We start from the raw sequence: 15,158 nt of genomic DNA on the forward strand, positions 1-15,158 counted from the left end.
CTGATGATTCTTGGTTTTCCTGACTTGCTTTGCTTGTTTTCTTTTTTCTTTTTTAACTGATACAGAGAAATAGAGAAAGCAAAATTACCCAAAACAATCGATTTAGAGGCCATGATCTTGCTGGCTGGTGCAAAATGTGTGCCTGTAGTCAGATATTAGCCTTTGCAAGCTTGTCTTTTGCTTTGCTCCTTGCTATCATTTCCTCCTTAAAAAAAAAAAAAAGGCAGCTGAAGACAGCTCTACTCCTTATACCCAGGAAGTTCAGCTGATTACCTGTTTGCTATGAAGAATTACATAAAGTTTACATAAAACAGACATTCAGCAAATTTTCATATTGTCAAATTAAGCCTTTCTCAATTAGGCAATGCCCCAATTTACATTGTGCAGCCACAGCTTTGCTCAGATGACCACAGCTGCAGCAGAGCAGATGCCCTGTGACTTGCTCTGTAATTTCTGACCTCTGCTTTTCCCTGGAGAGCCTGCCTCGCCTCTGTCCCAGGATAGGCAATGTCAATAGGCCAGGAAATGAAAAATACAGCTTAAAGCTATATTCTGTGCTGGATTAAATTTCAGAAAAGCTGAAGACGCAGCCCTATTGTTCAGGAGATGATTTGTACCTAAAAATCAGTTTCTCTCACATCTTCCCTGTGTTCTCTCAACTGTTTTTTAAAAGGGCCTCTGTAAGAAGAGTTTTGGATCAAACTGCAGATTTTCCATACATCTTGCTGTTAAGAAAAGCAAACATACCACTTCAGAGTATGCACACCCTCCTTCCCCTTTTGATTCCTCAACTCCTGCTTTCTTATTTGTTTTCCTAGCAAGACAACAGAACCAGAAGCTGAGTAAGCTGCAGCTTCTTCATTGCACATTTAATATGTTATGGCTGTGGATATTTGTGTCTGGCTTCAGAGACAGTGAAGGATTCATTACTGCGCAGCACAGAAATCTACCATGCTGAAGGAGAGGGTTGTAAAAATGGCTAACGTGTTAGCTCAGTTTAGCTGACAGAGGAGACAGCCAGCAAAAGCTCAGGGCACATCAAACCTGAAGCTCAGAATTATTTGTAGTACAAAACTCATGCATTCTAAAATGTATTAGCATATTCTGACCCAGTAATATTAATAGTAAAGGTGAGATCTTACCATCCCCAGTTGGTGCCTATGCTTGTAAATAGAAACGACACTGATTTTTTATAATAAAATAGTATTCCTTGTCACTGTGAAATGTACTCCTTGGGAAGTCTGCCAGTACCTGATACTGCTGGCCTTCCAGATGGAAAGCAGGATTTGAAGCCAGGAATATTGACTTGACCTTGAGCTAAAACATTGGAAGTTACTTCCAACTAGGGTAGCTGTTTGGGGAGTGGCTATTTCTTCAGTGTAGGCAATACAAAATGACTTTTTTTAATGTACAAGGCATATAGGATTTTAAATAGTAAAACCTATTCAGTTTCTATAGGCAATTATTGAAAATAGTCTTGCCTCATTGAGCTTCTTAATCTATAAAAATATAAATACTCACAAAACTTAATATTTTTGTGGCTATTACACTGCATTACTAATACTACAAAAAAATTCACCTCTGTACTGACTTAGCAGAATTAAAATCGGTCATTTTCTTTGTACACTGTCTGTGCACAGTATCAGATGGCTTGCTGTGCTCCATGGTGCTCATAATATCTACAATCATCCAAATTCTCCATAGATACATTCTGGTTTTCAGAAAATTTTGTACTATTATGTTTTCTTACTTGTAATCCCAGGAACAATTAGCTTTTATGTAGATGAGCTTACTGCAACTTGCCTTTACCCTAGTTTAAAAAAAGACAGACAGACAGACAGAAAGGGTCTTAGCAGTCCCACACCTTTATTACCTGGCCAGGGCACATAGTTAATCCCCGTTTTTTTGTTGCTTCTAGTCAGGTTTTTTTTCTTTATTTTTTTAAGATAATAATGATGATTTTTAAGATAATGATAATGAAAATGAAATGATTATTTTGCCGTTATAGCATTTATACACCCATTGCTAGCTGCAGAAGAGATGGAATAGTCAGTAATCGTCACTAGTCTCTAAGGTTCTGGACATAGTAGTGGTCTAAAATTGAGGGCAAATTCCTGATGGAGAAAAAAATAACAATCAAAATTCATTTTAGGGTCAATAACACTAACATCAAAAGATATCAAATAGGGTTCTTACCTGTATGTGCTTTGCAGCATGCAGAGAACATTTAAAATACAAAATGTTCCACCTGCTGCTTGCTTGGCTTTATATAGACGCTGCAAAATGAGGCAAGATTGAGCCACACAAGAAGTGGAGAAGCAGACTGCTCAAGTGGACTGTTTTCCATTCCGAAAGCCACAGTGATCATTGTATAAATTTTAATTAATTTCTATCTAAATACTTTAGCCCTGTTTCAATTGGCTTATGATGTAGCATCAGCTGTGACTTCTCAGTGGCTTCATGCCATGGGTGGCAACAGTGAGAAACTTAGAATACACAAAGTTAGTATACCTAGCTGCTAGTACAGTGCTAAGAAATAAAACCAACAAAAGAAGATATGTGTGAATAGAGTCATTGTTGTTGCCTGTGTTTTCTGATAAGGGCTGTCTTTTCATGGGAAGGAACAATAAATCTTTCACCCTCCAAAGTGCTATGATTTTCTAGGAAAAAAAAAAAAAAAGGCAATATAAGTTACAGTGAATTCCTTCCTGTTTGGCAGATTGCATCTTGCTCTTGGACCGCTGAAACACTGTGAGATGCTGTAGGGATGCAGTTGTGTGATGATATATGTTTTTTAATAAATAACTCATGTGTCAGATTGTCAGCCTGATATTGTTCCCTGTTGGATTGTTTGGAGTTAAATGAGGGGATGCTCTTTTGGAGAAACAAGAGAAACAGTGACAAAGATAAGATATCATTAGCAAAAATACCAAGCCTGACTTTATGAGGGAGATGGGGTACCCCTCTGTCCCACGGCTACAGCCTTGGGTGTCTTCTGCAAGGAATGGTTCATTAAGGGCTGTGATTTAAGGGCTATTTTTGCCTCAAACGATTTTTGCTTTCACCATTTGCAGCTACTCGTGGTCCAGTTTGCCCAAGTGGAGAACAGAATTAGTGGTTTCCCATGAGACCATGTAGCCAAGCTAGTGTGTCTGTAATGTATTGTGCCCATACAGTACTCCCAACAATCCTTTTACATATTCATTTCCCTATAGACAAGTGTTTGCTGTAAGAGCTGGTAATTCTTGGCATGTGGTATTTCAGTGGTATCTCTCCTCGCTTTCTGCTACAAAAACAACAGTATAATCAGTTGTGGTTCAATAGTGAACTGAAAAGTCCTAAAATAGACTGACTGTCAATGTTTTATACTAGACACCTTTATATTCTTTCTGATCTTAATACAAAATTAGTTGCTCTTGTTTTGGTTTGAAAAATAAGAAAAGATTAACTGTGGAGCTAAATTAAGAAGGAAACTTATTATCAATCATGCTAAAGTCAATGCATGGCTTAATGCAGAGGTTCCCACTTTTCTCTCCTAACAAAGAAATATTCCCCTCCACAAGGAGATAGTTCCAGGACTGCTGCTCCTCTTGTGGCTATTGAAGTTGGCAGTAAGACTTCATAACTGGCAGAGATGGCCCCAGCTCAAGGGAATTTAGCAGTGTCAGAGAGAATAAAATTCAGACAGCTTCAGACACTGTTCTGAATTTCTGTGAAATGTGCCTTAAATGTGACCTACAGGGACTGAGATTTTCAAGTCCTGCCATCTTCAATTGCCTCAAACCACTGAGGTGCCTGAATCACAGCATTACTGCACCCAGTTGCAGTGCGATGTTTCTATCCACTGTTCCAGGATTAGAGAGTGCTGCTTAACAAGAGAATATAGACTCACTCATTTTGATAAAGTTTTCATAGGACTTTTCATTTGTAACTTGACCTGCCAAGTGGGCTAGTCAGCAATCTGTTATCTTAATTGCCAGCTCTGTGTCTTCCAGGCTGAACAGCACCAGGTGGGGAGCTAAATAACAAGGTGATAAACACACACCATAGTGACTCAGCCTACATGTACTATATTCTTCTTCATTAAATGTTGTCTGTGATTTCACAGCTTTATAATTAGAAGTTTTAAGAAACTAAGATGAGTTGTCAGGGACAAAATGAAGTAAAACAGGTCAATTGTAAAAGGAGGAACATAAGTGAACTTCCTCTTTCTCTCTTCCTATACCCAAGACCCTTTCACCATTTCAGTATCCCCAGAGCTTTGACAGGGATTAAAAAACCTGCAGTCCCCAAAGGTGCGCTCCACTGATCCCCCTACCTCTATCCTTAAATTAAAAAATCAGCAGGCTGCCTACTCATCATCACCATCTCTGTCTGCAGCAATTCTCCTTTTTTTTTCCCTCTCCACTCTTCTACACAGCTCTTTACTTAGTCATCCCCAATTTTCTCCATCCCTACTAGTTGCCCTTGGCTGCTGCTCAGCATGTACATTGTTCTCGCCACTGACAAGATGATCTTCTCATCCCTGCAAGCAGACTTTCTACAGATACCCACAGTCACATTAACTGGTCATTTGCAGGTCAGCACGTCCTCCTTTACAGGAGTCTTAGACCTGCTCTACCAAAATCATCAGAAACACTAACAATTAGGTGCATTTTCACTTGTGGAGCAGAAACGGAACTAAACAATCTTAAGTGTCTACAAACCTGCTGAAAGAGAAGGAAGAGGACCTACAAAACTACCCTAAGTTTATTTTTTAACCTGCATAGTTCAAGCACATTAATGCAATCAAAGAAAACAGAATAACCTCAAATCCACTCGCATAGACACCCCAGAAGGAGCACAGATCTGTTTCTAGCTGTGGAAGTCATTTGGTAAGGACAGCAGCTCTCCAGCAACATTGAACTTCTCTGCTTGTCCTGAAATCACTGAAAAACAAACAAATAACAACAAACCCCCCTGTATTTAGCTGCCCTGGAATTAGTTTCTATTGAAACAAAACAAAACACTTCTCTCTATCCAGTACAGAAAGTTTCTTTTCCAATTCATCCCTGACTGACATGATCTTCTCCGGCCACCAAGCCCTGCCTGGACACGCTGATCAGGGTGTCACCCATTCCCATTCCTGTGCCCTGTTCCCTCCTGGCCCAGGCTGTTTCGACAGGGATGACGCAGGCTGCCTGCCTCACTTGCGGTGCTGCCGGGCATGACTCTGCTCAGAGCATCTTCCCCTGGTAACTGGACCAAGGAAAGACATATCGGGGGCTGAGTCACTGCCAGATTACTGCGGCCTCTTCCGACCCACTTATTTTCCAGTCATTTCGTGACATATTTAGAAAAAACTTTTGCTCATGCTGTTTATTCGTTTTTTTTTTTTTTTTTTTTTCCCCTTGGGCAAACATAAGGTCTTTTAGGTTTTGATAATATTGTTTGAAATACCAAAAGAGAAAAGAATAATACATGCTGCTTGGATATCTCCAAGAATGCAGAAGGTTTTTTTGCAATAAACAATTATGAAACAGAAAAACAGAATTACATGGAGAATTACAGGGAGAATATTCAGGAATACATGAAAATATGGAGAACGCATCCTTAAACTAATGCTACTACAATTATTCCAGGAATGGATTGGAGTTCACATTAAGAAAAAAATTTTATTATGTTGGTAACTCATGAGTTTAGGATTGCAGGATAGATATGTAAAATTCTGCTCTGAGGGAAAACTGACATCCTATAACCACTATTCGCCTTACTAATGATTTTGCTACAACATTAAAAATGATTTCACAGGGAGTGGAAAGAACACACCATCCCTTACAGAGGACACAAGGTTCAGAGAAGGTTGTTAATATATTGGAAACTTTATACGTACATCTTGTGTAGCTCTGTAGGGAGCTTCAACAAGCCTGGGGGTGTCATCTCGCTGCGCTGCGTCATCCGTTATCAGCAGGGAAAAGCCAGCGTGGTCAGCACAGCCCAGCCCCTGCTTGTGCTGCTGTCCTCAGAGAACAGCCCCGCTGCACAGCAGGCCGAGCAGCACCTTAAATAAGTGAGACAAGAGCGTGGCTTTTCCTCTGACCCATCTTGCACTTCGATAGATTTGATTTATAGGACAAAGTGCCATAGAATTAAGCTCAAAATGTTTTTCCAGCTTTGCTGTAGAAAGTTAGGGGGCCCAAAGGATTTTTTTTTCTCTACTCTGCAGCTTCCTGTTCTCTTTAGGTTGCTCCAAAGCACTTCTCTTTCTGTACCAGAAATTCTATTTTACCACTCCTCACTTAATTGTATCACGTGATTGGTTCTGCTTTGCATCTCTGCTCACACATACACACACTCCAGGCTCCTACTTCAAAATATAGCTGGCATGACCCATATTCTGAACACTCTTCAGCTACCTTCAGGTACTCAGGCACTAGGCAATCTACCCCACTGGCATGGGACTAGCAAACAAAGACTTCTAGGATCTGTGGACAGGGATAGCATCAGTGACATCTGAATTGAAGAATATACAGATAATCATAATTCAAACTCCTGCATATCAAGTGAACACACAGGTCTGAAACAAGGGGCAGTACTGTGCAATGGAATGAAGTCTGGCTGATCCCATGAACAGCAGATGTGAGCTTGCGTATCACTGACTATTTTTTCTGTTTCTGCAGGATGGATGACATCCAGCTGTGCAAAGACATTATGAACCTTAAGAAAGAGCTGCAGAGTTTGGTAGCGATCCCAGGTAATGGCCACCTCCAACCCACCGCCAGGAGAACGCTTGGGCACTGCAGGGGACAGCGGAGTGTCAGGGGCATCTCTGCCCCTATCAGAAATGTCCCTGATAAAAAGCATAGAGAGGCCTCAAACCTCCTCTTCACAAAACAGATCTTTGCTCTTGGAACAAGCAGGGCAAAATACCATAAATAGCACTGCTGTGCACTTCCCTCTGTGAAAATAGTCTTTTGACTTCCAGTAATCATAGGAAAGGAAGCTTAAGAGATAAAGGTAGAAAGGGGAGTAGACAGCACCCGCAGGTCTGATGAGGGAATCATGCCACTCACTCAATCCTAGCAGCTTTTTGATGCAAAGTCTCTGGTGATCTTATGTCACTGGAGAGAACACTGCTTCCTCTCAGTCAGAGCTTCAGTTGAGAAACTGTAATTAGATATAAGAATTGCCTTGAATATTAAAATAGAGGAGTACATAAGAAAGCTCCAACAGATTAATCCTGTATTTGCATTTTTACTTTATCTTAGAAGTGCACTTTTAATTTGTATGTTATTGAGAAGCACATCCACTGGATCTCAAAAGTGAGGCATATATCTTGCTATGAATTGATTTAGCAAGCTCATAACTATTTGTATCGAATAGAGCATTTTCTTGCCTTTGGGGTGTGCCCTGTTAAATCCCTGCTGAGCTGCTAAGTGCAGTAGGGACATTTTTTCTTTTTTCCTGCAGGCTCTGAGCTGACATATTAGTCACAGGCCTGTGACAGTTACAGTACCTTGGGGCCAGCCGTACTTTCCTGAAACCATTGAGCAGCATAGTTTATAGGAGCATATAGGAGTTTGCAGTGGCACAGTACCTAGAAGAGGCTGCAGACTTTACAGCCAGGCAGAGCTGTGTGAACTCCCATCACACAGTTCACTCTGCCTGTTGCAAGAGCAAGATGAGTGAAGAGGTAATCCCCACCACCACTGATACTTTTGTGTACAAAGTATTGCTGTAGGGCATCTGTTTTGTCAGTCCCTCAAGACAAGTCTCTCAAGTCCCTCCTGACTGTAAGAAAAGGTGTTTGGCACAGACTGTGGGGGAAAAACAGCAATTCACAACAGCTGGTCACATGCACCTCTTAAAAGACCAGGAAACTGCATTTACACTAGATGACTCTATATGGTTTCCAGCATCCATCAAATAATTTGCTGTTGCCAAACTAATAAACTCGCCTTCTTTTGGCCACCTTCATCTTATTTCCCTGTATTACTGTGCAACTTAAAACAACGGCTTCCTCCCCAGAGAGGAGGAGCATTTCAGTCATGAAACAGGAAATGAATATCTACATTTTTCTTCTCAGAGTCCTTACAGCAGCCTTATTCAAATAAGAACTTGTTTCTTTGCACCTAAAAAATATTATAAATAATTTTCCTTTTTTTTTTTTTTTTCTCTCTAATTACATTCTTATAATGTTGAGTTAAATGGTAAAGGATTATGGATGCTAGAGGATATCTGTGAATGATCCTCCCTGCCTTACCTCTTCTACTCTGCAGCTTCTCTAGCTGTATATTTAATTTACAGTTGAATTTTTTTAAATTAACTGTTGGAGCATTTTTCATTATTAAAGTCCTAGGCAGAGACGGGCACACAAGGGTCCCTCTCCAACCCCGTGCAGCTCAGCAACCCGCGGGGCTGGCAGGGAGCAGCACCAGGTTTCGCCCGGAGAACCGGCCTCGCAACCAGGAGCCGGAGGCCGCAGGCATCCGCACGGGAGCGGCCGCTGACACAGAACATGCCCATCATGGGAAAAGACTTTCCCAAACGGCCTCACTGATAACTCAGTCTTTTCTGTTGGCTACAGATTTGCATAGAGACTTCTTGTACTAGGTGCAGGAGATAGGTGTTTAATTTCCTGCAGCTGACAAGGAATCAGGCTGTTACAATACAGTCTGCAGTACCTTGGTTGCAATTTTGGACAAATTTAGCAGCCAGTTTCCTGAAAGATGGGATAGAAGAGCACATCTCAACCTGGGAAGAGGACAGATGGAAGAGAAGTAGGAAGTAGCTCCTACCTTGAGTAGTAGGAGGAGATTCTTTTCTCCATAGATATAATAGGCAAAGCAAGACAAGAGCAGCAAGGCAAACATTTTCATTTCTCTGCTGCAAATCCAGCATTACTCCAAACCAGAAACTGTAACAGTGCAGCAGCTCTGAAATCTTCATAGCAGGCAGTAATCACGCCCACTTCTTTTTTGAACAGTTTTTTCCTCCTCTAAAAAGATAAACACAGAGAATACATGCTGCACAAAACAAAGCAGCCTTGCTAGGTATTACAAATAAGCAGTTCTTTGACATTTGTAGGTTTCCCCTCTGCAACTTAAAATGCAAAGTAACAGCCTGTTTTCCCTATTTTTAACCAGAAAAAGAAAAAACAAAGATGGAAAAACAAAGAGAAGATGAACTGATTCAGAAAATCCACAAGCTGGTACAAAAAAGGGATTTTCTTGTAGATGATGCGGAGGTGGAAAGATTACGGTAAGAGTTAAAGTAACCAAATTTATTCAGATATTTCACAAGTCTAGTTCTACACCTACTGGAGTGAGTGACAGAGTTTGCATTAGCATGAACAGCAGAGGATTAATTCTTTAAAGCAACTTATCAAGTTAAAAGCCTCTGCCTGGTTTCACAGGAAAAAAAGCACATCAAATTGCTGCACTCTTCTCCTTCTATAAATAACTGTCATCGGCTCATGATTCAAGGGTTACCATCTCTTACTTTCTCACTGGAAAATGACCGGGCATCTAATGTTATTAAAAAATATATTTTTACTGCCAGCCAGGGGAACCTCTTGGCATGGGTAGTAAGTGTGAAATAGAATTCTACTAGGGGCAGATTTGTAGACATTTAAAATATGATCTTATTACACAAAAAATAAGCATATTAGTGATTTATTATTACTCTTATCCCATCTTTGAGACTACCTGCTGGTTTCAAAAAAGGAGCATGTAATCACTAACACAGATCTACCTGGCCTAAAGCATGAGTGGGTTCAGAATAGTTTCACCTCCATATTAGCCCACGCGAGCAGGCTGCATACTGAGGAACCAGTGGATTCCCAAGGCAGTTTCTAATTGTTGTACCAAGATCCCAATAGTCACAAGACTAATTGTTATCCTAAGATCCTAAGATCACAGTTAGTCAGGGCTTGCTATTATTTCCCTTACTTCTGCTTCAACATTAATGCTTCAAGACTCCACCAATCCATTTCTCCACAATGACAATATCCATCTGAAAAAAGCTTAAATTCTAAGCAGGCAAATGCTGGGAGAGGAGGAATGCCAGAGCCCTGCAGCCGATCAAAGAGCTGCCAGAGGCAACAGCTGGCAGAAAGCCTGAGCTAGTAACGGGATCCAGGGCACTCAAAGGCACCTTCAGGTGCAAACCCCAAGGCCTCAGCAGCAGCCACCCAAAGAGCAGCCTGACAGGAGGCTGCCCACGACGCCCTGCTGTGCAGCTGGGAATGCACTAGTGCCCATTCACATTTGTAATAAAACCTTATACCTTTCTCTAAAGCTCTTCCTAATGAAATCTCCTTTTCTTCTACTTAACTGAAACACTTTTCCCCATGTGTATGCTCAGTGTTAATGTTTAAATCATGAAATGGCAAAGGAACTTCATTATAGATACAATGGGAATTGTGTCTAATGGGAATGTCATTATTAGATACAATCAAGCTTATAAACATTTAATGTTTATTTTGGGCCTAATTCTGTCATCTTCGTGCAATCAAAAATGTATGTGGCTTTGGAAAAAGCTGAACGAAAAAGTGTCATAATATCCAGTCTTTTAGCTAAGTGGAACCTCTAAGAATAAGTATGGTAGCACATGCATATCGATTGCTTTGCTTCAGTTCCTCAAGGAAGTGTGGGGAAAGAGCAGCTTAAAGCAGGTGATACACCATGGTTCAAAATCTCCTGACCAGGGAATAGAGCAAACCCAAATTTTTCTGTGTTATGGAGACAGCCAAAGAGGCTTGAGGGGAAAAAACGCTGTTTTAATTCTATGTGGTTTATTATTAAATGCATTGGGCAAATATATTTTGCTCTAATAAGGAGCAAGTTGTAGTTAAAAGAACAACTATTTTTTCCTCCTCCTACTGACTGATTTGATCCAAACTACTCTAGGTTTTACTGTGCTATTTGCAGAGAAAGTCACAAATTTATTTTCCTTTTTTTTCTCTCTAGAGAGAAAGAAGAAGACAAGGAGATGGCTGAATTCCTTCGAACTAAGTTAAAACCCCTAGACAAAGCAACCCAGTCTCCTACCAGTAAGTTCATAATCATTAAAACAGAAAACAAAAGAAGAAAAAAGCAAGGTTACACACCCTCAAAAAACCCCAAGAAAAAAAGAAAAAATAACCTCCAAAAACCACTGGAAAAAAGAAAGGCATTTTCAAAAGCCACATAGGGCCTGGCACCCTGTTCCCATCAACAGCCAATGTAACATCACACTGAAACAAAACGTGCGTCAGACTTTGCTCCCAGCTACTTAAAATTTGGATTCCCAAGTCTCCTGAACATTAAATTCAAATAATCTAGGGCCGCTTTAAATCACTTTGCATGTTTTGAATATGCAAAGTGCATTTGAATATGCATATTGCCACAGTACAAGATTGGATTGATCTGGTCTTGCTAAAAAGTTTCTAGAGGTATGTGGAATGACTGAAATTCAAGCCCAAGGTTCATGCGTATAAATAATTAACAATACATTATATTGAAATATATTCTTTAGTCACAGGGAGCATTAATCTCTTCCTTTGTTAGTTTACTTAAAGTAAGTGAATAAAGGTAGTAATATGAAATGCAGTGTTAGTGCTAGAGAAATTCCTTTCATGACCAAAGGTTTTTTAATCTTGTTCTACTAATTTGGACATCCAAGTTCATGAGAGCATAAGCTCTAGCAGTACTTTTTTCACCTTTAACTTGTTAAAAATAGGTTTAAAACACAATAAGCTTTCTGTTGAAGGACCTGTTACTGACGCTGCAGCTGTCAACTAGGGCACCTGCATTGAACATGGCACAAATGTTTACATCCCAGTAAGATGCATAGGTTCTCTAAGCTCTCATAACACTCACCCGAACGGATTAAGTCTTCCAGAGCACTTTGACTACACCTACCTTAATTTTTACCAAACTTAGATATATTTGTTCAAACTAGCATTAAAAACTTTCCGGAAGAAAAGCTTTTATTCTTGGTGGAAGCCAGATGTAGGCAGAAATCATTTGAAATAGCCTTGATTTTAATGGTGTCCTGTTTTGAAATTTGCAGGTACGCCAGCAGAAAAGAAGGCAGAACCTCCTCCAAGCAAGCCCACCATTGCCAAGGCAGGCTTGGCTATTATTAAAGATTGCTGTGGGGCCACACAATGCAGCATCATGTAGCTCTGGGCTCTCTACCATGTCTGTTTTCTTTTCAAATGTTTTCATTGAATGAAACTGTAGAGTGTGGAGTTTTATGAGCATCCTGAAAACCAACAAGAGCAACTGTGTTACAACAGTAATACATGGACTGTGTGATGGCAGATTCTTCACTGTTGCATGGATCACTCAATGCGCATGCCTAAAAACAAAAGAAACCTACATAGTGGCTATCCAGTGACCAGGAAAGATCTGTAATAGAGATCACAGAAAACACCCAGTGATAAAAATGAGTGAGAAAATGGCACGTTTCACCAAGTAGGCTGTAAATCAGCCATTTTAAAGAGGTCATCACTTTACAAAGATTTGTTATACACGTTTTCCCCTTGGCAAACAGCACTCAGACATTTGCTGGAATATCCCATTTTGGCTACTTCTCAAAACAAAAGCCACAGGTAGTTATGCTGTATATAATGCAACCAATAGATAAAGTAAATTTAGAGTAACTGATGTTGTATACAAGATATTTATCAAACTAGTGTGATGTTCAACTACTTTGCTGTAGAGTTTCACTTCCAATCTTCCTAAAGAATGAATATCAGTGATAGGATGCTGCAAATAGATATACCTTACGTCCTATATGACTTCTGAATTACCCAATTCAAGTAAATAATGCTTGCACTAGTAAAATTTTAGCAAGCACAACTACAGTAATCAACAAATATATGATGCACTCCAACATTACATCATGTAGAACTTAGAACATCAATCACATATTTAATGATTTTGAGATATGTAAGCTAACAAGCACAGAAATGCTGTAGCCATCCAAACTGGCAGATATAATAAACCCAAAAGTAACTATTTATGACAGAAAAAAGGTCACCAACTACACAAAGCGGGCTTAAAACTAAGGAAACCAGTTACCTGTGTTTCACCATTTAATACATTTCTGGTCTCTGCAGACTAAGTCTTGTCACACCCAATATCTTTATATCAGCTGTCAGCAAGTGGTATGTCTATGTGATGGTATTCCATATAAATGTGTTGTGATGGGTGTAAAGAGTAAATAAATGAACATGATCTGACGTGAAAACAATCTCAGGCTTAGAAATAAACAGCTAGCAAAAAGTTCCAAAGTTTTCCAAGAGGAACCTCCATTTTATGAAGGCAGCTAAGCAAGTGTGCACTTACATACAGAGAAATCACTGTTATTGGGGGGAGCGGGAAAGAGGGGATATCAATATAAACCCAAAAATAAATAAACAGTAATATTAGAGAGTACCTTGCTGAGACTGAATGAGATAGATAAAGTAAACCAGAGTATTCTCGTATGAAATACAAAGCCATAAGACTGGACTGATCCAGTGAGGAGCATTTTCATCTCCAGAGCCGCTGGAGATGAAAAAGGACAATAGATATCCAAAAGCTGGACAGACATACACAGCTATTGCAACCTTGCCCAGATAGAAGTTCACTTGTAATCCTGTAGCTGTTCCCATCTGTTGTACCTGGCATGGGTTGGACAGTGTATAGCACCTACATATATTAACAGGGTTATAAGGAAAACTGCATAGCTTTTAAACAAGAATACAAACTGGAGGGGAGGAAATGCCCACTGGCTTTTGGATAATTCAACAGCCTCTTGGATTTGCTGGTACCCAGTTAAGATGTGAGAATTAAAGATACAAATATTGGATTTCATTAACAAAGGCAAAGTGAAACAGCAGTTAGGAAAAACCACTCTTGTAAAACACGGAACTTAAGCTTCAGCAGCATCAGCTATTATGACCAAGTAGTGTGAGTGCCCATAAATAAGAAAGTCTAAAGTCTCTGCGGAATAAAACAGAAGTCAGGGAAGATTCAGCAGTAGAACACAGGCTGGCATGAAGAGCTCACTAACAGAAAAGATGGAAGTTTCTAGGATTCAGCACTCAGGACTAGGCTACAGAGTCCCCCCCTTACTCAAAATGGAAAAAAAAAAAAGCACAGCAAGTATGAATATCACTCATACAGTTAGCACTGTCACCAGTGCCCCTGAGGGAATTGATGTACAGCAATGTTACTAAGTTTTCAAAGCCTCCTGCCTGGCTCAGCTGAACAGGCCCTTTTGGGCTTTTGTTGTTAATTAAGAAACTCCTTAGTTCTGATTTACTTGGGCAGGTTCTGGCAACTGACTTTGGGGTTTTAGCCCAAAAGGAGTGACCAGTTGCCCTGGAAGCAGTCAGGAATGCTGCCAAGCCATAAAGCCTGGGACTCCTTAGAGTGACGCCAGGTCTCAGCTGTGTTCAGGCCTGCGTTCACCCCTTCAGAACCCAGCTGGGCCCTTAATGTTTCACTTCAGAAAGAATAACTGTAATGAACGAAATGAAACTTAAGAAGTTAGTCTTGTGGAAATCTTAGCCCTTTTCTTTGGAAGTCCAAGATATCAAGTATTCCCAAATACAGTGAGGGACTTCAAATTCCCTGATCCTAGAAACATGAGTAAGCCGTTTGAAGGCTGAGAGAGGCACAAGAGGTCACAGAATACTACTTCTCTTTGAGAAACAGGTAAAAATCAACAGAGAAAATATCATCCAAGTATTTAGGGGGTTATATGGAACAACTGGCATCATCTCAGCAGACCTGATTTTTAGATGTCTGCACACAGGGACACTGGCCAACTGGAACACCCAAAATTGTTTCTGCAAATCCTGGCCTGTTAACCACCGTCTGAATCAAGGCAGAACATGAGGCAGCAGAAATAGGAATTTTAAGGTGGATTCAACCAATTGTTTTCTCTGATGTGGTGGGAACAAGTATACCTGGCTGTATTCTGTCAGGAATCTTGGTCTCCAGACCAAGAGCTGACCTGCTCTTTGTACTGATCGCTCTCATTCTACCAGCACATAGCTCCAATTGTACCTTCCTCTAAGCCTACTGAATCTCTTCAGCAAAGTAAAACTCAACATATTTCCAAATAAACTAGGCTGCTGTGTTATACTACGTGTTTGTTGTTTTTTTCCTGTTACTGAAAAGAAAAAAAGCAATTGTGGA

The 15,158-nt window shown here is 40.2% G+C and overlaps 1 protein-coding gene across 1 annotated transcript in view; it reads left to right on the plus strand.

Annotated features, from left to right (window-relative positions):
- The window catches only part of BMERB1 (bMERB domain containing 1), a 37,717-nt gene extending 24,911 nt beyond the window's left edge, over positions 1–12,806 (plus strand). The window contains exons 3-6 of the mRNA XM_088523208.1: positions 6,660–6,733; positions 9,126–9,240; positions 10,950–11,032; positions 12,034–12,806. Of these exons, the coding sequence (XP_088379334.1) occupies positions 6,660–6,733; positions 9,126–9,240; positions 10,950–11,032; positions 12,034–12,146 (385 nt within the window). The 3' untranslated portion in view covers positions 12,147–12,806. The remainder of the gene's footprint in view (positions 1–6,659; positions 6,734–9,125; positions 9,241–10,949; positions 11,033–12,033) is intronic.
- The last annotated feature ends 2,352 nt before the right edge of the window (positions 12,807–15,158 follow it).

Source organism: Tinamus guttatus, unplaced genomic scaffold (genome assembly GCF_059628265.1).
Source record: "Tinamus guttatus ecotype Peru unplaced genomic scaffold, ASM5962826v1 Tinamus_guttatus_pri_ptg000172l, whole genome shotgun sequence".
NCBI lineage: Eukaryota > Metazoa > Chordata > Aves > Tinamiformes > Tinamidae > Tinamus > Tinamus guttatus.